The 26,187-nt window shown below is 41.7% G+C and overlaps 1 protein-coding gene across 2 annotated transcripts in view; it reads left to right on the forward strand.

Annotated features, from left to right (window-relative positions):
- Positions 1 to 26,187, forward strand: part of LOC141171968 (uncharacterized) — a 121,685-nt gene that overhangs the window by 80,538 nt on the left and 14,960 nt on the right. For both annotated transcript variants that reach the window (XM_073655709.1, XM_073655718.1), the window contains exons 5-7: positions 5,328 to 5,470; positions 21,415 to 21,511; positions 24,203 to 24,355. In XM_073655709.1, coding sequence (XP_073511810.1) covers positions 5,328 to 5,470; positions 21,415 to 21,511; positions 24,203 to 24,355 — 393 coding nt within the window. The remainder of the gene's footprint in view (positions 1 to 5,327; positions 5,471 to 21,414; positions 21,512 to 24,202; positions 24,356 to 26,187) is intronic.

The following is a 26,187-nucleotide window of genomic DNA, read 5'->3' on the forward strand; positions in this document are numbered from 1 at the left end:
TAGATGTCCAGAAGGCAGTCATTGACACTAAGTAAATGCAAAGTAAATTTTTCATTTCATTTGGAAATCAAGGTCCCAGAGTCTGGAGGAAGAGTGGAGAGGCCACAATCCAAGCTGCTTGAGGTCTAGTGTGAAGTTTCCACAATCAGTGATGGTTTGGGGAGCCATGTCATCTGCTGGTGTAGGTCCACTGTGTTTTATCAAGACCAAAGTCAGCGCAGCCGTCTACCAGGAAATTTTAGAGCACTTCATGCTTCCCTCTGCCAACAAGCTATTTGGAGATAGAAATTTCATTCTCCAGCAGGACTTGGCGCCTGTCCACACTGCCAAAAGTACCAATACCTGGTATAAAAACAACAGTATCACTGTGCTTGATTGGCCAGCAAACTCGCCTGACCGTATTGTCAAGAGGAAGATGAGAGACACCAGACCCAACAATGCAGACGAGCTGAAGGCTGCTATCAAAGCAACCTGGGCTTCCGTAACACCTCAGCAGTGCCACAGGCTGATCACCTCCATGCCACGCCACATTGATGCAGTAACTGATGCAAAAGGAGCCCCGACCGAGTATTGAGTGCATTTACTGAGCATACATTTCAGTAGGCCAACATTTCAGATTTTAAAACCTTTTTTCAAGCTGGTGTTATAAAGTATTCTAATTTACTGAGATAATGACTTTTGCTTTTTCATTGGCTGTAAGCCATAATCATCAACATTAACAGAAATAAACACTTGAAATAGATCACTCTGTTTGTAATGACTCTATATAATATATGAGTTTCACTTTTTCTATTGAAGAACTGAAATAAATTAACTTTTTGATGATATTCTAATTTAGTGAGAGGCATCTGTACATACATCAAATCAGACTAAAAAACGTGTGTAAAAATCTGGAGTATTATTTGTGAAATGCACACTTTCTGAGGCAGACAGAGTTAAAAAAAATTTCTTTCAGCAATGGAGATAGCTCACTACTGCATAAATCCCCCAAAATGTGATTAAATTACAGCAACAGCACTATAACCACACTGATCAAACAGAACAGCTTCTGTAAGCTATATGGCCCTCCCTACCCCTGCCTGAAATACTTCATCTGCTCTCCTATCTCTCTCCTTATTAATTAAATCAGTATTAATCTATTTTCCTTTCCACTAACCTTCTTCATTGTTATGTTGTCACATATCATCTACATAATTACTTTAGCGTTTTATGACTTTCTCTACCTATCTCTATGGCTAAGCTGTCAGATTCACTGCAAAATGGCTGCTGCGTTGCCTGTTTCTGCTTTTTACAGGCCATGATAGTCCCCCTGAATGTCTGCGCTGCACAATGTGATGTGATAGTTGCAAAACATGAGGGGTGACCCACCCACCCTGTCTCCGTCGAACACATCTGAGTGTGAAATACTGAGTAAATTTTAGGCTATTTGCGCAAAGTCTAAGGCTATTTGGCACAGGCGCACAGCCTGTGTGAGTGATATAGAAGACAGATTATAAGACATACTTTTTCCCTCCAAATTTGGGGGGGGGGGAATGGGGGTACATTTTATAATCCGAATGTAGCAGGGTCAAAGGGTCGCTGCTGCAGGAATCTTCAGGCAGCGGCAGGAGTTGGGCGATTGTGCGGGTCCTAAGCTGGTAGATTGAGATCTCAACACTGAGATCTCATCTCCTGGGACCTCAATTGCGCATGCGCCGCCTCAGGCGTCCATCACATTAAAAAGCATAGAAAGCCTGGAGCCCCCAGACTTTCACAAAATGTCGGAGGAGCTCCCGCACCGCCAAACACCACCTCCTACCAGCCTGGGGCCCACAGCATCTCCTGACTACGCCAGCTTCCTGCAGCAGCGGCTCTGCCACCTGGGACCCAGTTCCACTACCGCCGCCCCCAAGGTAAGCTGCTGTGAAAGCTGATTATGAGACGCACCACCATTTTATTAAAAAAAAAAAATTTCCTCCCCAAAATATATACATATAGAAGACGTCACCAATTTCCTAAGTAAATATATTTCTAAAGGTGCTATTGACATGAAATTCTCACCAGATATCAGTAACAATCCATGCAATCCACACAGGCAAAGAAATCAAACCATAGATTTCCATAAATTAAGTTATGTGTAATAATGTTATATGTACATCTATGGTTTGATTTCTTTGCCTGTGTGGATTGGATGGGCTTTTACCAACATCTGGTGAGATTTTCATGTCAATAGCACCTTTAGAAACATAGTTTTCTCAAATGGGCAAACATGTGGCGTACGTTGACAAGCAGCTAAGGCAGATCCGGGTAGGTTTTGAGAAACCGCTGAACCACTAGTTTGAGCACATGGACCCGGCATGGTACATGTGCGAGCTTGCCTAGCTTCAGAACCCCCACCAGGTTCTGGCCATTGTCACACACGACCATGCCTGGCTGTAGGTTCAGCAGTGAAAGCCGCAGAACTGCCTGCTGTTTTATAGCTGTCAACAACTCTGCAGCACTGTGCGGTTTGTCCCCTAAGCATATTAGCTGCAGCAGTACCTGTTTCCACTTGGCCGAGGCAGTGCTGCAGTGCTTCCAGCTTCCGACCGATGTGGTCATTTCAGAGATGGAGGCTGAGGAGGAGGAGGTGCAGGAGCTGTAGAATGTGGGGGCAGGCCCGCAATTCTCTGTGTCGGGAGTCCCGGCTGAGTCCCGGCTTCCACTATATTAACCCAATGTGCTGTCAGCGAGATGTGCCGTCCCTGGCCATAAGCACTTGTCCATGTGTCTGTGGTTAGCTGGATCTTCCCAGTAACTGTGTTGTTGAGGGCACGAGTAATATTCTGGGACACGTTCTTGTGTAATGCGGGGACGGCGCACTGGGAGAAATAGTGGCGGCTGGGGACAGAGTACTGAGGGACCGCCGCTGCCATGAGGTTGCGGAAAGATTCCGTCTCCATGAGCCTAAAAGGCAATATTTCAAGTGCAAGCATTCGAGAAATGTGTGACTTTAGTATTGTGGCCTGTGGGGCGTTGGCTGCATATTTGCGCTTGCGTTCAAAGGCCTGGTGTAGGGACAACTGAACGCTGCACTGGGACAAGGACGTGGACGCTGATGGTGATGGTTGCAAGTGTGCAACGACAGGTCTAGGGAGGGAGGCATCTTCGCCTGCGCCATGGACAGAGGATTGGCATGTACACACAACTGCAGAACAGGCAGTGGTGTCACCCGTAGACACTGTTTCTCGACCCTGGCATTCGGCCCAACTAGTCTGGTGCTTTGCTGTCATGTGCCTGAGCATGTTGGTGGTGGTCAGGCTAGTAGTATTGCTGCCCCTGCTGATGCTGGCATGGCAGAGGTTGCAAATAGCCTTTTTGGGGTTATCTGAACAGTCTTTAAAAAAGAGCCAGACTCTGGAATACCTAACAGTTGGACTGTCAACTTCCCTTGTGTTGGTGTTCCGGGGAACAGTTGCCCCCTTTGTGTCTGTGGCCACCCCACTGCTTGTTCCTGCCAGTTGTGGTGCTACGCCTCCCTCTCCCTCTGTGCTGCTGTCCTCGCTATGCATGTTACCTTGCCAGGTTGGGTCAGTGACTTCATCATCCACCACCTCGTCTTCCATGTAGGCACCCTGGGCCTCCTGACTTGGTGACAATTGTGTCTCGTCATCATCATCCACCTCTTGCGACAGTTTCCCACCGTCGCCTTTGTGTGACCGTGGCTGCTCAGATATTTGGACATCGCTACATTTGATCTCCTCTTGCTTGGCCAGGCCAGAGGCCCAAATCTATAAATGGGAAAGTGAACAGCTCTTTGGAGTGTCCAAGTGTGGGAACACTTGTCTCCGGGCACTCGGCATGGTGGGAGGAAGGAGGATCAGGGTGAGGAATATGTGGTCTAGACTCACAGTGTCACGCAAGGTGTGGGAAAGACTAAGTGCTACACGAAGGGAAGAGGGAGAGGAAGTCCAAACATTAGGGAAAGGGGGAGTGGAGACCCCTAGGCAGATGTAATAACACCCTGCCTACCCTACCATTCCTATATAGGTTCCACACCTATCGCCGAGCAGGACCCTAAACCCTGGATGACCCTAGAGCTTGGCCCTAGATAGGGAGGGGGAGGGGTGAGCACTGGTCAGGCCCCACTACAAACTAAAGACAACAAGGTAGACAAACAAAGGGGATTAACTTAGCTTGAGCAGACACCAGATGAGTAATGCCAACTGTCCTCCAAGGGCACCAGAGAGGAAGCCAGCCAGCACTTAGTGCTGCAAGCATGCATCAAGGTGCATAGAAGTATCACCGGCGATTGCCTGGAGCAAACTGTGGGTTTTTAACTTCCATGCAAGGGTGTGTCAATCAGCAGCAGGAGGGAGGTCGCCACTGGGTCTTAAAGGAAGAAGGATTAAGAAGGTGTCAGCAATGCCAAGCGCAGTGACCTTCTACAGCCAGATCCAGATCGACTGTCTATTACACCTGACACACGGCTACTGAGACTTGACCATGTGGAAGACAGGGTGGTGGTGGTGGAAAATTAACTGGAAGCATTATCTGCTATCCAACCAACAACCTTTTCACACTGCTCTGGCTTCAAGAGTAGTGTTCCGCGGCCCGCTAGTAATTGGGACAGGCAGGTGTCCAGAAACCCTGTCTGCCTAACTCCTGCTATCACCAGTAATATATGCAGCTGGATTATTCCTTAGAAGGACTGTTAGTTCAGATGGCTATATATCTTTCTGTGGAATACCTATACCTAACTAATAAACCGCCAATATTCTGTCCCTCACTCAGCAGCACCTCTCCCTACTCTGCCTGTCTGAAGAGTAGACACTGACGAGGATAGGATCACCAGGTGTGATATTGACCTGATGACGCTGTGCGGCCAGCCAATCACTGTACTGCCACAACTAACATGGCTATGACATTACAGTGAGTGGCAAGCAATCCCTGCATGTTAATTGGCTGTCTAAAGAGCGCCAAACATACGGGGCCTGTGCTCCCGCCTGAGCATGCCGGAAGTACTCTCTGTGCATCTCGAGCAGTGAGATAAATCGGGCGAGTACCGAGCAGTGGCGAGCATGTTCACTCATCACTATTGGTGACGTGTTCAATGCAAAAGGTGCGCTTATATATGTGCAAACATTGAATATGAAAATGAAATCTAAATTACATTACTGCCATACAGAATATATTTATAAAATGTAGGTGTAAAATGTAGGTATTTAATGAACAAATTGATCAATTTGTGTATTAACACACTTTTAAATTTCGAATGTTTGTTTATACAGTGTTATTTTTTTATTATCTTCTTTTTTGTATGAGATATTTTAATTTGTAAAAACAGAAAACTTTCTTTTCACCTCTAGGATGGCGTTGACCTGGAAAGTGAAGATAACAATAGAAACACTCCATTACGCCTAGCTAAGGCACGGAAATCAAAGCAAATCATTGCTTTTCTACAGAGCTCTGTTATGCACTCGAAAAATCTAAATGCAACATTTAACTGGAGGTAATTGATATTTTATATTACACCTTTCAATGTCCTACTGTTTGACACAGTCGTTTTAAATGGTTGTACACTTTAGGTAGCTGTCAGCCAAAAAAAACTATTCCTCCTATCTCTGCCGGGGAAAAGTTAGGGCATCTCCATATACCTTAGATGGTCCAGCCGACAATTGTAATTTAACATTTTTATGTAATCTGATTCTTTCCAACAGTAATTAACAATGAAAGTAAATTGTTGGAATTTTAAAAGTGAGAAAACAAATCATTGGTAAACAAGATTATTTATTACTAATGAACATTTGTCAATGGTTGTTCTCTGGATTTTCTGTTAAATTGCCATGCTAGTCTGTCACACCCAAAATTAAACTAATTAAACATTAGTATAGGGGACCTAACCCATATAAAAATCATACAAGTAGTGTGCATTTTAGTGGCAGAGAAATCAACTTTTATTTCATATACAAAAGAGGGTGCACCCGTGTCATGACCAAGGGCTCAGTGTAATAAAGATGACAATTTTAAATTACAAAAAAAAGTCTTTTTAGATCTTTTTCTGTTGACTCTGGAGTGAAATTCCTGGGGTGAGTATAGCTTCTTGTATCGGGGTGACTACTCACTGTGAAATTGTAAAAGCGGGCAGAAACCCCCATTCTAATGTAACCTGTCATGTGATTCATGCAGGATTCTGTCCTTATTTTATGCTGCCCATGGTTCAGGCTTTTTATTCTTATTTCTTTGTAATGTGATAGTTTCTTCATATTTTTGTTTTCTTATCTACTGTTTAAATTATGTGACATAATGTATTTTTTTAAAGGGAATCTGTAATGAAGATAAGCTCCCCTGACCATTTATATGGTCATGTAGCTCTTTGAAAAGGAAAATTATTAGCAATTGGATTCTCCAGAATCCTTTACACCACCAAGTGAGAGAGGGAATTGTAGCCCAGAGCTGGACAGGAAGACTAGAATAAATGAAAAGACAAACACCCTCCTTCAGTGCATTACAGAGCAGGTGCCAGAGGAGCTGAACATATAATTAAACCCAAATAAATTTTATCATCATCGTTATAAATATTTTAGCCAAACCTGAAGAAAAAATGGAAGACAGAAACCCCACACCAACCATAAGCCAAAGGGAGGGAATTGGAAGGGTGCTCTAATAGACTTTGGAAAATCAAATGACTAGTAAATAATAATGTTTTTTCCTTCACCCATGACAGCATCAGTGAGATTTAGAGAGAAAAAGCAACCTTAGGGAGTAACCACCACTTGTGATAATTTGTTGAAAGGAAAGATCTGAAAAAACTATAGTCCACTACATAATGTTTAAGGAAAACATAGGGTGAAGAACAAGAAGAAGCTCAACAGTCTGCTCAAAAGAAACAATGGCTATTTCTAAACAGGAAAGACTCAGAACTATGGTGGTAGGTACCTTTAATCCTACCTGAGGAACCTTATCTATAGAATTTTAAGCTAGGGCAAAATACATCTCGGTCCACCTAACAAGGAATATCAACACAAGAACTGAACTTCCTCAATTTTGAGGTGGGAATTAGAGACATAAATATGAACACACACATGTACATTAGGGCATATATACACTGCTCAAAAAAATAAAGGGAACATTCAAATAACACATCCTAGATCTGAATGAATTAAATATTCTCATTGAATACTTTGTTCTGTACAAAGTTGAATGTGCTGACAACAAAATCACACAAAAATCATCAATGGAAATCAAATTTATTAAAAAAATGGAGACCTGGATTTGGAGTCACCCCCAAAATTAAAGTGGAAAAACACACTACAGGCTGATCCAACTTTGATGTAATGTCCTTAAAACAAGTCAAAATGAGGCTCAGTATTGTGTGTGGCCTCCACGTGCCTGTATGACCTCCCTACAACGTCTGGGCATGCTCCTGATGAGGTTGCGGATGGTCTCCTGTGGGATCTCCTCCCAGACCTGGACTAAAGCATCCGCCAATTCCTGGACAGTCTGCGGTGCAACGTGACATTGGTGGATGGAGCGTGACATGATGTCCCAGATGTGCTCAATCGGATTCAGTTCTGGGGAACGGGCGGGCCAGTCCATAGCTTCAATGCCTTCATCTTGCAGGAACTGCTGACACACTCCAGACACATGAGGTCTGGCATTGTCCTGCATTAGGTGGAACCCAGGGCCAACCGCACCAGCATATGGTCTCACAAGGGGTCTGAGGATCTCATCTCGGTACCTAATGGCAGTCAGGCTACCTCTGGCGAGCACATGGAGGGCTGTGCGGCCCTCCAAAGAAATGCCACCCCATACCATTACTGACCCACTACCAAACCGGTCATGCTGAAGGATGTTGCAGGCAGCAAATCGTTCTCCACGGCGTCTCCAGACTCTGTCACGTCTGTCACATGTGCTCAGTGTGAACCTGCTTTCATCTGTGAAGAGCACAGGGCGCCAATGGCGACTTTGCCAATCCTGGTGTTCTGTGGCAAATGCCAAGCGTCCTGCACGGTGTTGGGCTGTGAGCATAACCCCCATCTGGACGTTGGGCCCTCATACCACCCTCATGGAGTCGGTTTCTAACCATTTGTGCAGACACATGCACATTTGTGGCCTGCTGGAGGTCATTTTTCGGGGCTCTGGCAGTGCTCCTCCTGTTCCTCCTTGCACAAAGGCGGAGGTAGCGGTCCTGCTGCTGGGTTGTTGCCCTCCTATGGCTCCCTCCACATCTCCTGGTATATGCTCCATGCTCTGGACACTGTGCTGACAGACACAGCTTCCCTTCTTGCCACAGCTCGCACTGATGTGCCATCCTGGATGAACTGCACTACCTGAGCAACTTCTGTGGGTTGTACTGTGGACACCGCCATATGCTACTGTACCTCTAGGAGTGAGAGCAATGGCAAAATGAAAAAGTGACCAAAACAACAGCCAAAAAGGATGAGAACAGAGAAATGGTCTGTGGTCAGCACCTGCAGAACCACTCCTTTATAGGGGGTATCTTGCTAATTGCCGATCATTTCTACCAGTTGTCTGTTCTATTTGCACAACAGCAGGAGAAATTTATTCACAATCAGTGTTGCTTCATAACTGGACAGGTAAATTTCACAGAAGTAATACTGACTTGAAGTTACATTGTGTTGTTTAAGTGTTCCCTTTATTTTTTTTGAGCAGTGTACATACACAAATTTGACAAAATGTCACCAGGTAACAGGAGAAGGTAAATTTTTCTTCTAGTACTTCTAGAAGAAAAATTAGAAGTACTAGAAGAAAAATTAGAAGTGCTAGAAGAAAAATTAGATCAGAAAACAATTTCATCATATCTGAAAACCTTAGAGCAGCTTTAACAGGTAAGGTCTGGTATGTTTTTCTTTATATGTACAAATTACCATACAAACTAATTTTACCAGACTTTATTCAGATTTGACCATCTAACAACTCCAACTTGGAGTATAGACTGAGAATTTTATACTCTTTTTCAACTCCAAGCTGTATACGCTAAGCTTGAATTCTTATTGGATGAAGCAGATCAGGTGATGTATATTTGTGTAATGAGGGAGGGTATGACCCACATGTAGCAGTAGCTCGCGAGCGCCACACTGAGAGTAGGACTATTGCATCCAGAGCTACTGCTACATGTGCAGATACTCTGTATACCAGGTATGAATGAATGTTATATAACATCAATGTTATTTGTAAAAAAAAATCTTTCTGTTATAATACATCCCCTGACATATATAGATACACACTCAAAGACTACCCCTTGGAAATGCCTATAATGGCTTCCACCACTTAGGATTATATCCTTTACCATGGGATTTTAGATATACCACTAGCATGTATTAGGTAGTTTTGAGCTACTATTATCTAGCCCTGGTGTCCTTGCAATTTAAATATGTCTCTGCAATTTAAGCAATCACATTATACTCACTAGTATATGGTATTAGTATATATGTGTGTACGCTCTTTTCTTTGCCGCCATGTGCCCAAATTGCTATAATAAAGGTCTTTTTTAACATTCTGACCCCTTGTCGGATATCATTATATATATTGGTTGTTGTTGTTGTCATTTTCCGATTGGTCTACCAATCTATCTGCGAGATATACACTTTGTTATTATGTGGACTAATTGGACCATTAAGAACATATATAAATACAAATGTATATTATCTGCTTGTCCTTTGCAATATTTTTCAATTATGTGGGACGCACAGTTCAGACCTTGCGGAACCGTATGAACGGCCACAGGCATAATGCCAAAACAGGCTTTCTCAAGCAAAGTCTATCCAAGCACATTACATTAGTGCATAATAAAAATTTTGATTCTGTAGTAGTCACACCGCTTGAACAGATCCCTGTAGGTATCAGAAATAGAAGAGCCACCCTTAATTCCAAAGAATCCTACTGGATTTATAAATTAGGGAGCCTCCATCCGGACGGTTTAAATGAGGTTGTAGTGTCCGTCTAACACCATCCATTAATAGTAGACGGAATCAATCACCCACAGCCAAAATAAAAATCCTGTCCGTTTCAGATATAGGTGTGTATATTTCGCACTTGTGATTGATAATTTATTGCAACTCTAGTAGGGCTTTCTTTATGAAATAAATATGAGTCCCCTATTTATTTATTTTTTTCCCAATCTCAAGATGACAATAAACTATACAAACATAGTGTTATCAAACGACTATTTACTAGTCATTATCAGAGCAAAACAGTTTCACATTTGCAATGTTCTTCATTCACAGATGGAATATATAAAATATATACAAATATAGCCCATGGTTTGAATTCACATTGGAGGAAAGGCTTTCGGACTTGAGGGGTTCGTGCCCTTTTAATATATTTATTCTATTGCAAAGGAGGGAAGGGAAGGAAGGAGGGAGAAAGAAAAGAAAAAAGAGAAAAGAAAAAAAAAAGGGTATAGAAGGGAGAGAGGAAAGGGAAAAAAGGAGAGAAAAGAAAAAGAAAAGGAAAGGAGAAGAAAAAAAAAAAGAGATTTTTTAGATATTTACATTTTTTTTTTTATTATTATCGTCCCTTTATTTATAATACATACATACATCTTTCTATATATCTAAAGGCCAACTATACAAAACATGAATCTATTTATGAATGAATATGAAGTAAATGGGGAATGCAAATGTAAAACTAAAAATCAAAAATGGTTCCTTTAGAGATCTATTTTATCAGTCCAATACATCATGTTGGGTTGTGAGAATCTCATTTTCTCCTTGGTTATTCTTTTGATTTTATTTTTGTATAGAATCCTTTCAGTTAATTGTGTATTTCATGTGTATGCGGGTCATTTTTGGATACTTGCAGGTTTTTTTTCTTTGTTTTTTGTTTTTTTAAATGTGGTTGGGATGGAGTGTTCTTGCAGCCTGGCAGCCTGTGTGCGGGTGGGAAGGTGTAGGCTGTTTGATATAATGAAGTTCAGCTCAATGCACGGGGAGAGAGCCCCACCCCTTACTATACAAATAGGGTCTTTAAAGCTTGTATATTGTATAGCTCAACATGTACCTGATGAAGGCTCCTTGAGAGCAGAAACGCGTTGTGTTATTATATGTCAACCACTCATCTCTTGAGTGGTTTTTAATTCCAAATAAATTTTTATATCTTGAACCTATGCGCTTTTGAGCAGTCACCTGCGAGCCTATTGGAACGTTTCCACTAAACTTACAATGGAGTCTCTATCATTATCCATGAGAGCGCCTCCGGTCATCTTTTTCACATGCTTGGTTGTATGTTCAGCGGTGAGAGCCACAGATCAGGCTGCTGTGTTACAGCTTTCAACAACTCTGCAGCGCTGGGCGGTTTGTCACCTAAGCATTAAGCATGTTATCTTCAGCCCAGCCTGTTGCCGCTTGGCCAAGGCAGTGCTGCAGTGCTTTCAGCTTGCGACTGATGTGGTCATTTCGGAGATGGAGGCCGAACTGGAGGAGGAGGTGCAGGAGCTGAACAATGTGATTACATTGAGGTTACATTGGTGAGTCTGATTTTTATACAAAGAAAGATCCAACTGTGTTTTTATTTTTTTTTTATGTCTCTTCAAATGTGTATTGGAGTGCGTCCTAATTTTTGGCAGCCCTTGAAATTGTTGCATATGCAATAACAGTATAGGAGACACACTCCTTAATAATGGGAAGGACAATTCAAATAGATTCTATATTCTAAAATTTTTACATGTCTTATCTGAAATTCTTTTACGGGTGAGGGATCGCAGTATGGATAGCGTATTACACAAATCCAGCCAGGTATTATTGCCTTATACTGCGTGCTGCCCAAAAAAGATAAAATCTATTCTATTCCCTATCGATAACGCTGTTAGATGCATTTACAATAGGAACAGGTGCTGCTGCTAGGTGGTATCATCACCAGCTACAGATGAGTGTTCATTCTGGTCGCATAAATGTCTTCCACAGTCCATAACTTTATTTTTTTTTTTATTTCTTTGGCCTTATATACAAGTCATTACCCTGGAAAGAATGTTTCTTTTACATATTTTCCATTTTAGCTAGCTTTTTATATGTTTTTTTTTGTCAGTCCACAAAAGTAGAGCAATACTCTGACAACATTGTTCACAGATATGCTATTTGTCAGCGGCCAACTGAGAATAGGCTTGAACCCTCAACTGCAATACTTTAAATGGAGTGTAATATTTGACACGCTCACATTAATTGCTGGATTATTAGGGCAGTCATATGGGATGTCTGATGGCCACAGTTTCAGACTGTCGCCTAATAGTATGGTATTTGTCAGCGACCAAGTGTCAATTGCTTCAGCAAAACACAGGTGGCTGACTTTAAAAGGAGTGGAATGTTTGGCACGCTCCTCAAAATTTCTGTATTATTGCGGCAGTCATATGGATCACGTGCGTGTAATCATTGAAAAAGTTCCTCTGCTTCCACAATACAGTAATACAAATAAAACTAAAAAAATCTGACTGTATTCTGCAAACAAGCAAATAGAGCTGTAAAATGGTGTACACTGACACACTGATGCAATCTATAAATGGAGGACAATATTTTCCACGTTCACTACAAATGGCTGTATTTGAACCGCAGTTATATGTGATACCTCTGACAGAGAACCACGGTTTTAAATAACAGGCCTGTAATTTACTAATACTATTCTTCACAGACACCTAGTGTGCATAACTTGACCGACACACTGCAACAGAATGGAAATGGAAGAAATGTCTGATTTTGGAACAGTCGTAGGTCATATGTCTGACAGAGAACCACAGTTTTAAATAGCAAGCCTGCTGTAATTATTACAGCAGCAGCAGACAGGATGTTCAATGGACCCTCTTGTGCTGTATCATACACTGCAGTCTGCCACATACACTGCCTGCCTGCCTAGCACTGATTATATGCAACTGGATTAGTCCTCAGAAGGACTGTTAGTTCAGATGTGTGTGTGTGTGTATATATATATATATATATATATATATATATATATATATATATATATATATACACACACACACACTACCGTTCAAAAGTTTGGGGTCATTTAGAAATGTCATTATTTTTGAAAGAAAAGCACATTTTTTTCAATGAAGCTAACATTAAATGAATCAGAAATACACTCTATACATTGTTAATGTGGTAAATGACTATTCTAGCTGCAAACGTCTTGTTTTTATTGCAATATCTACATATTTGTATAGAGGCCCATTTCCAACAACCACCACTCCAGTGTTTTTATGGTACATTGTGTTTGCTAACTGTGTAAGAAAGCTAATGGATGTTTAGAAAACCATAGAAAACCCTTGCACCAGTATGTTAGCCCAGCTGAAAACAGTTTGGCTGATTTTAGAAGTTATAAAATTTACCTCACTTTGAGCTAGTTGAGAATCTGGAGCTTTACATTTGTTTGTTCTATGAAACTCTCAAAATGGCCAGAAAAAGAGAACTTTCATGTGAAACTCGACAGTGTATTCTTATTCTTAGAAATGAAGGGTATTCCAAGCGAGAAATTGGCAAGAAACTGAAGATTTCTTACAACGGTGTGTACTACTCCCTTCAGAGGAGAGCACAAACAGGCTCTAACCAGAGTAGAAAGAGAAGTGGGAGGCCCCGCTGCACAACTGAGCAACAAGACAAGTGCACTAGAGTCTCTAGTTTGAGAAATCGACGCCTCACAGCTCCTCAACTGGCAGCTTCATTAAACTGTACACGCAAAACGCCAGTGTCAACGTCTACAGTGAAGAGGCGACTCCGGGATGCTGGCCTTCAGGGCAAAGTGGCAAAGAAAAAGCCATATCTGAGACTGGCTAATAAAAGGAAAAGATTAATATGGGCAAAAGAACACAGACATTGGACAGAGGATGATTGGAAAAAAGTTTTATGGACAGACAAATCAAAGTTTGAGGTATTTGGATCACACAGAAGAACATTTGTGAGACGCAGAACAACTGAAAAGATACTGGAAGAGTGCCTGACGCCATCTGTCAAGCATGGTGGAGGTAATGTGATGGTCTGGGGTTGCTTTGGTGCTGGTAAAGTGGGAGATTTGTACAAGGTAAATGGGATTTTGAATAAGGAAGGCTATCACTCCATTTTGCAACGCCATGCCATACCCTGTGGACAGCGCTTGATTGGAGCCAATCTCATCCTACAACAGGACAATGACCCAAAGCACACCTCCAAATTATGCATGAACTATTTAGGGAAGAAGCAGGCAGCTGGTATTCTATCTCTAATGGAGTGGCCAGCACAGTCACCAGATCTCAACCCCATTGAGCTGTTGTGGGAGCAGCTTGACCGTATGGTATGCAAAAAGTGCCCATCAAGCCAATCAAACTTGTGGGAGGGGCTTCAGGAAGCATGGGCTGAAATTTTTCAAGATTACCTCAGCAAATTAACAGCTAGAATGCCAAAGGTCTGCAATGCTGTAATTGCTGCAAAGGGAGCATTCTTTGACGAAAGCAAAGTTTGAAGGAGAAAATTATTCTTTCAAATAAAAATCATTATTTCTAACCTTGTCAATGTCTGGACTATATTTTCTATTCATTTTGCAACTCATTTGATAAATAAAAGTATGAGTTTTCATGGAAAACACAAAATTGTCTAGGTGACTACAAACTTTTGAACGGTAGTGTATATGTATGTACATTATATATATATATATATATATATATATATATATATATATACAGTACAGACCAAAAGTTTGGACACACCTTCTCACTTAAAGATTTTTCTGTATTTTCATGACTATGAAAATTGTACATTCACACTGAAGGCATCAAAACTATGAATTAACACGTGGAATTATATACTTAACAAAAAAGTGTGAAACAACTGAAAATATGTCTTATATTCTAGGTTCTTCAAAGTAGCCACCTTTTGCTTTGATGACTGCTTTGCACACTCTTGGCATTCTCTTGATGAGCTTCAAGAGGTAGTCACCGGAAATGGTTTTCACTTCACAGGTGTGCCCTGTCAGGTTTAATAAGTGGGATTTCTTGCCTTATAAATGGGGTTGGGTCCATCAGTTGTGTTGTGCAGAAGTCAGGTGGATACACAGCTGATAGTTCTACTGAATAGACTGTTAGAATTTGTATTATGGCAAGAAAAAAGCAGCTAAGTAAAGAAAAACGAGTGGCCATCATTACTTTAAGAAATGAAGGTCAGTCAGTCTGAAAAATTGGGCAAACTTTGAAAGTGTCCCCAAGTGCAGTTGCAAAAACCATCAAGCGCTACAAAGAAACTGGCTCACATGAGGACCGCCCCAGGAAAGGAAGACCAAGAGTCACCTCTGCTTCTGATGGATGGAGTGGAGGATGGCTGGTTGATGGACACCCCATGCAAACACGGCTACAGCGCTAACAAGGAGGAGGTGGAGTAATGTTTTGGGCTGGAATCATGGGGAGGGAGATTGTCGGCCCTTTTAGGATCCCTGAAGGGGTAAAGATGAACTCCATAATGTATGTTGAGTTTCTCAAACAGCACTTCCTTCCATGGTTCAAGAAGAAGAACCGTGAATTCCGCAGCAAGATCATTTTCATGCATTATAATGCCCCGTCTCATGCTGCACATAACACATCTGCATCTCTGGCTGCTATGGACATAAAAGGGGACAAACTTATGGTGTGGCACCCATGCTCCCCTGACCTCAACCCCATTGAGAACCTCTGGAGCATCATCAAAAGGAGTGTCTATGATGGCGGGAGGCAGTTCACATCTAAGCAACAGCTCTGGGAGGGTATTCTGTCCTCATGCAAAACAATTGAAGCAGAAACCATCCAAAACCTGACAAATTCAATGGACGAGAGAGTTCAGAAGCTCCTTTCGAACAAGGGGTCCTATGTGCAAATGTAACATCACCTAGAATAAAGTTTTGAGTTGAAAACTGTTTGATTTCAGTTTGTAATAACCTGCTAATGCTTATAATTTCAAAAATGACCATTTTTTTTGTTCTTTATTAAAATGAAAAGGTTGAAAACTCTGCTGTGCATAATAATTTGGATTTAATAATAATTTAATAATTTGGATTTAATAATCTGCATTTTGAGTGCAGTTTGAGTTTTTTATTTTTTTTAAAATATACTGTTATCATAGGCAGTTTGTACAAAAACCTTTCAATTGTACTCTAATAGTTATTTGACTGGAAAATTACAATGACTGCAATTCATATAGGTAGTTTGGGAAAATCTGAGCAAATATTATTTGCATAATAATTTGGAACACAGTGTATATCTGAAATTCACACATGAAATTAGGGAGAGAAATCCTTAATTTGGATGCAAAAAACAGTAGATCATCTGCATAACCAGCTATTTTATTTGTAGTATGGTGAATTTTAATGTCTTTGTCAGTTCTTACATGCCTGAGTAAGGGTTCAATAGTTAAAATGAAAATCAGGGGCGAAAGAGGGCAACCTTGATAGGCACCATTACCAATATCAAGAGAGTCTGAGAGGATGCCGTTCACCTGGACCCTAGCAGAAGGGGATGAATATAGTTAACCCTATAAAATGCTTTCTCAGCATCTGTGGACAAAAGCATCATAGGCATATTGGCTGACTTCACTTTACAAATCTGATTACCGTATATACTCGAGTAAAAGCCGACCCGAATATAAGCCGAGGCACCTAATTTTACCACAAAAAAAGGGAAAACTTTTTGAGTATAAGCCTAGAGTGGAAAATGCAGCAGCTACTGGTAAATTTCCCCATCCTGGTAAGTATTGCCCACTCATCACCAATCCTGGTATGCATAGCCCCATCATCCCCAATCCTGGCATGCATGGCACCCCTCATCCCCAATCCTGGTATGCATGGCCCCAACATTCCCAATACTGGTATGCATGGCCCCCTCATCCCCAATCCTGATATGCATGGCCCCCTCATCCCCAATCCTGATATGTATGGCCCCCTCATCCCCAATGCTGGTATGCATGGCCCCCTCATCCCCAATCCTGGTGTGCATGGCACCCCTCAGACCCAATCCTGGTATGCATGGCCCCTCGGACCCAATCCTGCTATGCATGGCTCCCTCATCCCAATACTGGCATGTATGGCCCCCCCATCACTGCACTCACCTTCCTCCCCTCTGCTCCAGCGCTGCTCCTGTTCTGCCAGCAGCAGCTCGCCTCCGCATCTGAGCAGACGCCAAGGTGAGCTGCGGGAATATTCACTCCTCTCCATGTCGGGACTATGGGCGTGGAGAAGAGTGAATATGCCTGTTCTTTAATGGTGTGCGCACAGTGTCAGCAGTGCCGAAGCTCCCTCTGCGACTCAGGTTTCTTGTGTGCCTGCTACTTGAGATAGGTTCTTCAAGGACAGTGGTATCCTCACAACAAGGGGTGTTGGGTGAAGACCCTATTGCAGTTTCAATTCCACAAGCGATTATCAGAAGAGAGAGAGGCGGGATTTTTACTATGTATCAATATTATAGAGAGAGGCTTTGGATGGCAGAGTCAATTTCCATTATCGTACACGTATAGAGGAGGGAGTAGTAATCTCAGAGATGTACATTTTTGTTCTTTGAACTCTCAGTGCTCTAGCCAGCAATTTACTACAGTTTATATATCATATAGAGAGAAAAAAAGTGTACTCATGAACCACATTGATAGATAGAAACGGTATTACTTTATTCGGGAAAAAAAAAAATCACAAAAATGTTTAAAAACAATGTAAACAAGTGGGAAGCCACTGGGTGGCACCACAACCTCAAACACAAGAAAACACCTACCACATGATTATAAACATATGTAAATCACTGAAGAATGCTTAAGTGCAAGTGAAATGAGTACAAAAATATCATACATTATAACATGTTATCAGGTATAGCTATATCCAAGAAACCTCATAAGGTATAAGGTATCTACCTGTGTGGAGTAGGGTGAGACAAACCAAGGCTGAGCCCCCTAAAAACCCGATGAACATTTCGGCATCTGCTTTATTCCAGGGGTAACAACATACTACTGAGAGTAGCTCTTTATACCCTAGGCTCACCAGTAAGATGATTTCTGTGCATGTGAAGACTGATTGCTTGAGATATTACAGGTCAGATTGAGGCAGAGGGTGGAACACATCATGCATATTCATTAATCCCTCCCAAACTCCCATCCCCAATGTGTTATAGGACAAACCCAGGCACTATACTCCATTACTGCTCACACCCCCCCCCCCGTATGACAGGCCAATTGTATGCTCTGGGGGGTGGGGGGGGGGTGTATGTGCCTCCAAAAATTTAACCAAATTGCACCAGTATACCGCCTCCACGGTATGTGGGTCCTATGTGGTGCGTGTCACACCGACACACCAAGGGGCCGCATGCCCCTGACCGCGACAGAGAAGGCAGTCCAGTCACGCGGCCTGACAGATGCTGCCCACAAGTGCCACGTGTCCGACCACATGGCCGGAGCGCCGATCCCATGTGATATGGCCAAGGATGCGCGCACCAGGCATTTACTACAGTTGTTGACATATTCATAATAGTGTATTTTACACCTGGCAAGAAACCCTTTCACTTTTTTTGTTAAGAAGGGCACGTAATGCTTCTCGAACTCTAAGGCTGCGTGCCCACGTTGCGTATTACAAGCGTATATGCTGCGGAATTTGCGGAAACGCATGTATATCCGCACCCCATGGTCCCCAATGGCATTCCGCAATGTCAATGCCCATGCTGCGGATTTTTCCGCAGCGTATATGCTGCGGTCAAAAATCCGCAGCATGTTCATTAATTTTGCGTTTCCGCATGCGGAATCAATGTGCGGATGGTACCCAAGTCTGGAGGAGAGGAGACTCTCATCCAGACCTGGGTACCAAAGAACCTGTAAAAAAAATAAAAAATAAAGTTTATACTTATCTTCTGATGTTTTCCCTCCGTCGCGCTGTTGTGTGAAGGACCTGCCACGTCATTGAGTCATGTGACCCATCCGGTTGCATGGATTTATATACAGTGCCTACAAGTAGTATTCAACCCCCTGCAGATTTAGCTGGTTGACACATGCGGAATTAACTTGGCATTGTGACATTTGTACTGCCTGGAAGTGGGAAATGCACTGCAGCAAATTTTTTTTTTTTTTTTTTAAAACGTTAAAAGTTAATTCAGCGTGTCATTTATTATTCAACCCCTCAAACCACAAGAATTCTGTTTGGTCCCCCTAAAGTATTAAGAAGTAGTTCAGGCACCAAGAATAATGAGCTTCACATGTGTGGATTAAAGATCTCTTTTGCCAGCCTTTTCTGACTATTTAAGACCCTCCCCAAACTTGTGAACAGCACTCAGACATGGTCAACATGGGAAAGACAAAGGAGCATTCCAAGGCCATCAGAGACAAGATCGTGGAGGGTCACAAGGCTGGCAAGGGGTACAAAACCCTTTCCAAGGAGTTGGGCCTACCTGTCTCCACTGTTGGGAGCATCATCCGTAAGTGGAAGGCTTATGGAACTACTGTTAGCCTTCCACGGCCAGGACAGCCTTTGAAAGTGTCCTCCCGTGCCGAGGCCAGGCTTGTCCGAAGAGTCAAGGCTAACCCAAGGACAACAAGGAAGGAGCTCCGGGAAGGTCTCATGGCAGTGTGGACATTGGTTTCAGTCAATACCATAAGTAACGTACTCCACCGCAATGGTCTCCGTTCCAGACGAGCCTGTATGGTACCTTTACTTTCAAAGCGTCATGTCAAGGCTCGTCTACAGTTTGCTCATGATCACTTGGAGGACTCTGAGACAGACTGGTTCAAGGTTCTATGGTCTGATGAGACCAAGATCGAGATCTTTGGTGCCAACCACACACGTGACGTTTGGAGACTGGATGGCACTGCATACGACCCCAAGAATACCATCCCTACAGTCAAGCATGGTGGTGGCAGCATCATGCTGTGGGGCTGTTTCTCAGCCAAGGGGCCTGGCCATCTGGTCCGCATCCATGGGAAGATGGATAGCACGGCCTACCTGGAGATTTTGGCCAAGAACCTCCGCTCCTCCATCAAGGATCTTAAGATGGGTCGTAATTTCATCTTCCAACAAGACAACGACCCAAAGCACACAGCCAAGAAAACCAAGGCCTGGTCCAAGAGGGAAAAAGTCAAGGTGTTGGAGTGGCCTAGTCAGTCTCCTGACCTTAACCCAATTGAAAACTTGTGGAAGGAGCTCAAGAATAAAGTCCACATGAGACACCCAAAGAACCTAGATAACTTGGAGAAGATCTGCATGGAGGAGTGGGCCAAGATAACTCCACAGACCTGTGCCGGCCTGATCAGGTCTTATAAAAGACGATTATTAGCTGTAATTGCAAACAAGGGTTATTCCACAAAATATTAAACATAGGGGTTGTATAATAATTGACCCACACTTTTATGTTTAAAATTTAATAAAATTCAACTGAGCAACATAACTTTTTGGTTTGTAAGATTTATGCTTCTGTTCATAAAACCTACTCTCGTTTGCAGTTTGAAGGCTCTAACTTATTTGCATCTTATCAAACCAGCTAAATCTGCAGGGGGTTGAATACTACTTGTAGGCACTGTAGTGTGAACAAGTTGTCAAGCACTTTTCCAAGTGATGCTTAAATCACTTGGAGAAGTGCTTGATAACCCGCATGCGGAAATGCATGCAAAGACGCTGCAAAGACGCCTCACATCCGCATGCGATTTTCCTGCCAGGGAGAAGCGTAAAAAATATGCTTCATTTCCACAACGTGCGCACATAGCCTAACGATCAGAACAGTCTTACTTCAGTTTTTCCAAAAGGTATTCATCTTACTAAGGATAACATTCACAGAAAGTGCATGACTGAGTAAGAAGCTTTAATCCATCCATTGATTCCTCCACTCCCCAGAATTAGCACGTTCTCTGACGCCAAATTAAGAACATAAACTGGTCTCTCCAGATTTTATTTCAGTTTACTCAATGACAGGACTTTGACAGACTTCAGCGTATTTTCCTATCCCATTTTCCATGCAAATATTTCATGGACAGAGGATAGGAAACAAACTAACCCATATCAAAGGTTGTAGATTGGTTGGGTCTCTCCTCAATGTCTGATTGTGCCACATCAGACTCAAGCAATCCTTCATGATCCAGGGACAAAAACTAATGTCCCAACACACGAGACATTGGCCCAGAGGCATGAGGCAGCACACTAAGCCATTGAGCAGCAGGCCAATGCCAGGCATGAGGCAGCACGCCAAGTCTAGCTAGGGAAATAAGGCAGCAGGGCAGGGCCTTATTCTGCTTAACTGATGGCTTACTGACTTGACTACACAACTAGACAGGGAATAGAGCAGGAGAGGCAGAGACTAAGGAAGACCTCTGTTCATGCCCAGAGTAGTTCAGCCCCACTTGCCTATAGAAAAAAGCATGGTTTTATTTTTAATAAAAGGAACAAATTAGCTTATCTTTCAAAGAGCTACATGATCATGTAAAGTTGATTATTGTGATAGATTATCATGACAGATTCCCTTTAATGAAGATTAATATTGACTTTTCTTTGCAGTTCGTGGCTTTGTGGTCGTCCAGGCAAATCAAAAGCTCCCATACTATTCTTTTATGGCAATCTATTCCTTTGGGGCTACCCTACATACATTTTTAAGGTAATGCTATTTGAGCAGATGTGCTCTACAGTGTCTATATTGTGTTTTAACCCATCACCGATATATGACGTACAGTTACATCGTATCTACTGCAAAATGGTATCAATGAAAACGTCCGCTCAGGGCACAAAAAATAAACCCCATATTCCGAAAGTTTAAAATGTTACAGGTCTTGACTAAAAGTGACACAAGTGATTTTTTTTTTTTTGTTTTAACAAATTTCTGAATTTTTGTCGCCACTTAAAATAAATCTATGTATGTTTGGTATCTCCCTAATAGTACTGACCTGTAGAGTTATATTACTAGGTCATTTTTACCATGTCGTGAACATCGTAAATAAAAACAAAATATGATTGTGTAATTGCACATTTTTTGAAATTGCGCTACGCTTGGAACTTTTTTTCCAGCTTTCCAGTACATCACAATATAAAGTGAATGGTGTCATTCAAAAGTACAACTCATCCCACAAAACAACTCATATAGCTACATCAATGGAAAAATAAAAAATGTATGGCTCTCAAAAGGAAAAAACGAGAACCCAAAATCGAAAAATGGCCATGTCAGGAAGGGGTCAAAACAATTTTAGAATTAAAAGTAAATAAAAATAATAAACATTTATCTTAAAAAGTCACACATATGCTATTCTTGATTCTTATGTATGTTTAATTGTATTATTTAAGAAAAATACCTTGAAAATGTCTGTTTCATCCAATATTCTCAATCACAAATACAGGGACTACATTCCACAGTTTTTCTTAAAATAAACTGTTATGTGGATTCAAGTTATAGAGAGCACTTGAGGTCTCATTTACATCCTTATTAAAGTGACATGTTTATATGGAATATGTCAGCTTGGAAACGCTGTGCAATCTTTGGGCATCATACTATAGAAGCTGGGTAGGTTGTTTGACAGATTCACTAGAACGTATAGATTTTTTTCATTGAAAACCCATATTCATTCTGAGCTTAAAGGAAAGGTATTATATAGGTATAATGACCTAGTAGTGACTCTGTCATGACCCAAATTTTATTAACCTGCAGTTAGTGGGAAAATGCTGTCCGGCTCTCTTACTGAAAGCGTGGCTACCGAGAGAAAATGAACAATATTCCTCCCAGTAGCCAATGGCTTTAAGTTATAAGGCGTTCCCTGAGCGGCTACAGTCACTGCTCAGTACACAGTGAGCGGTGGCTGAAAGCTCGCCCCAGCACTTTGACAGCTCACCAGCTGTTATGTGTTTTAGATGCTTCTATCAGAAATTGACAGTGGCATCTAAATTGTTAACAGCCAGGCTGGAGCTCAGACATTAGGGACAAACACCGGCTATTTTTTGTTTTTGTGCTTTTGTTTTTTCCTCCCCTTATTCCGAGAGCTATAACTTTTATATTTTTCTGCCAACTTAGCCATATGAGGGCTTGTTTTTTTCGGGACAAGTTGTACTTTTGAATGACACTATCTATTTTATCATGTGAGGTATTGGAAAGCGAAAAAGAAATTCCCAAGTGTGGCGACAGAAAAAAAGCGCAATTCCACAATTGTTTTAAGGGTTTTTTTTTATTTACAGCGTCCATTTTACGGTAGAAATGATCTGGCAGTATAATTCTCCAGGTCCGTACATATCCGCAGATACCAAACATGATTAGTTTTTGTTTTATTTAAGCGGTGAAAAAAAAAATCTGAATTTTTTTTAACAAAAACAACATTTTTTGCCTGTGACGCCATTTTACGAGAACCATAACGTTTTCAATTTTTGGCTGATGGGACTATGTAAGGTCTTGTTTTTTGCGCCTTGAGCCAATGTTTTTTATTCATATCAATTTGGGGTAGATACGATGATTTGATTGCCTTCTTTTACATTTTTTTGTGTTGTTGCAGTGGCCGAAAAAATGCAATTAGGATTTTTGATTTGTTTTCTCATTAGAATGAGGTGTACAAGTACCAGTGTCCTGTTAATGCCTCTGTGAGACCATGTGCACACATTCAGTATTTGGTCAGTATTTGTAAGCCAAAATCAAGGGTGGATGAAAGATGCAGAAGTGGTGAGGTGTTTCTATTCTACTTTTCCTCTGATTTTTCCACTCCTGGTTTTGGTTTACAAATACTGATGCAAAATACTGAACGTGTGAACGTGGCCTAAGGGGTTGATGGTGGCATTTAACAGGTTAACAGTCGCGGATTGAGCTCTACTCCACCCTCGGCTCTTAGAGGCAGGTCCTGACTGTCGCACATCCATTATTTGCCAGGTATAGCACACCTCCTGAGCCTGCGTCATACACCCGTTACCAACTTGCACTGTACATGTACAGTGGTTGTTGCTAAGGGGTTTAAAGGAATCTGTCACCAGGTTTTTGCTAACCAATCTCAGAACAGCATGATGTCAGGGCTGAGACCCTGATTCCAGCAATGTATCAATTACTGAGCTGTTGTCTACTAGTTCTCTGAATGATGAGCTTTGTGCCACTGATTGGCAGATTTCTGTGTACACTGTGCATAAGCAGAAAGCTGCCAATCAGTGGTGGGGGCGGCTGGCTAAGTACTCCTCTAGTGACAGATTTCCTTTAAACAAACGTATACTGACATAGTTGCAGTTGAGTTTTCTCCTAATTATGTAGCATATCCAATGAGTTTTTAGAGATTAATATATTTCAGAATAATGCCTACTTAACACTTTCTTTTTCCCTGCCTGTGTACAGATTCTACCCGTCTTATACAATGCCTTCTGGGAGTGGCATATCATGTTCTTGTCCAGCAATCTATTGATGTGGATCCTTTTCTTAAAAGCTTCCTTGATGGATCCTGGCTTCCTTCCTCAGGACACTGAAGAGTATCACTATGCTGTCAGGCAGGTGCTGTATTATTGCTCTAGACAACTGGGGCCACACAGATAAATATAATGCAATACCTTTCATCATGGATTAGTGTATGTAAATAATTAATTAAATTACATTTATTGATTGGTAAGCATGCTTTCACAAGCTGGGAAGTGTATAATAAAAGGGTTGGCTAAACAGAGAAAACCCCTTCCAAAGTGATGCTGTTGGGACAATTAGGTGTTCGTCCTGGGTCCAGCACTTAGCACCCTGGCAAACACCTTTGCCTTGTAATACAATGGTCCCAGGCTGCAGGAATGGGAGATTCTTCTATAGAGTGACCACTGGTGAACTTGAGCCCTTTTAATGCTGCACTGATTGAATAGCCATAATGTACTTTAATATATACTGTACCTTGCAACACAAGAATTTAACTAAAGTATGGTTTTCAGTTTGGGTACATATTCGTACTCCATCAGGCATTCAACTAAATATATTACTCATTTTATTTATAATAAATTAGTACAGTATCAGCAGGAAATCATGTAAAGTCACTTTAAAGGAATAAACACAAAATGTTAGCTTGCGGTCATATAATAGTGATGATGTGAGTCAGAAATTATGCATTGCCCCTTCCCCATAAACACTCCCAGTTTGAGTATGGACCCACAGACAGCAGAGTTAAGTTGGAGAGGCTTTTCATCAAACTAAGGTAGGCAAGCGTAGAAGTTAAGTCAAATGCTGAAGTATGGTATTAACCTAATGGTTAAATTCTCCCTGTGGTGGCACAAGCGGATAAGATTGGGTCACCCATAGCGTTCAGCACATATGTTGTACACATCCGAGGAGCCTCTACTGAGACGATGCTTCCTAAATTGCGGAGGCTTTCTGTTGCATCATTAGAAATTAATTTGCTAATGGCAAATTGATAATAGCAAAATCTTGGGGTCATTAATAACAGGTAAGCCAATTAATTTCTAAGAATACAGCGAAAAGCCACTGTGACATTCAGAAACAGGCATAACAGTGGACGAACCTTGTACGTGTGCTACACGCCCATTGAACACGTATGACCTCAGTCTAAGGCTTTATTCAGACTTCCGTTTTTGCCGTGTATGTGAAAAATAAGTGTTTTTCATTAGTGATTGGTCAGTGTGTCCTTTTTACCCTCAGGGTTTCATCAGTGATTTTCTGGTATGCAAAAAAATAAAAATAAAAGGCTTATTCATTGTAATGGGTTCGTGATCTATCCACAAAAATAACAGATAGCACATATACCAAAAAAAACTGATGTGGGAAACCAGCCTAATGGTTGCACAACCACGCAACAGCATCTTGTGGTAGTTACACCTGTATACTGAAGCACAAATCTAGCAATTGCATAATAACAGAAACAGTCTGCAAGCTTGACTGTTATGCTACTTGCAACACATCATCTTTGTGTATGCATTCCTGGAAATGTAGCCCATTATTCCACCAAATTTCAGGTTAATGCCCTAGCAGGGCCGGCATTAGGATGGGGGAGGGGAAAACTGGGTAAATGCCCAAGGGTCCTCCAGTATTTACAGCATAAACTACATTGCATTATCAGTGTAGTTTCTGATGTTGAGAGTACATCGGGACCTTTAGTGACATCACGTTCAAGTGACCGTGATGTCACCAAAGGTCCTGTATCCTGCGGGAGTAAGAAGGACTGAAAAAGAGGAGACAGACTGGTAAGTCCTCTATAGTGTGTGTGAATGTATATGCATGTATGTGTATACTAGGGTGACAATGCGTTCTATAGAAAAAATAAAAATATGTTTTATTCAAAGTCTCACCCCCTATAATTGTTACACATAATGATATGTAATATCCTTTAAAAAATC

Source organism: Phyllobates terribilis, unplaced genomic scaffold (genome assembly GCF_046119375.1).
Source record: "Phyllobates terribilis strain yellow unplaced genomic scaffold, ASM4611937v1 Scaffold_1__5_contigs__length_1240528914, whole genome shotgun sequence".
Classification (NCBI taxonomy): Eukaryota; Metazoa; Chordata; class Amphibia; order Anura; family Dendrobatidae; genus Phyllobates; species Phyllobates terribilis.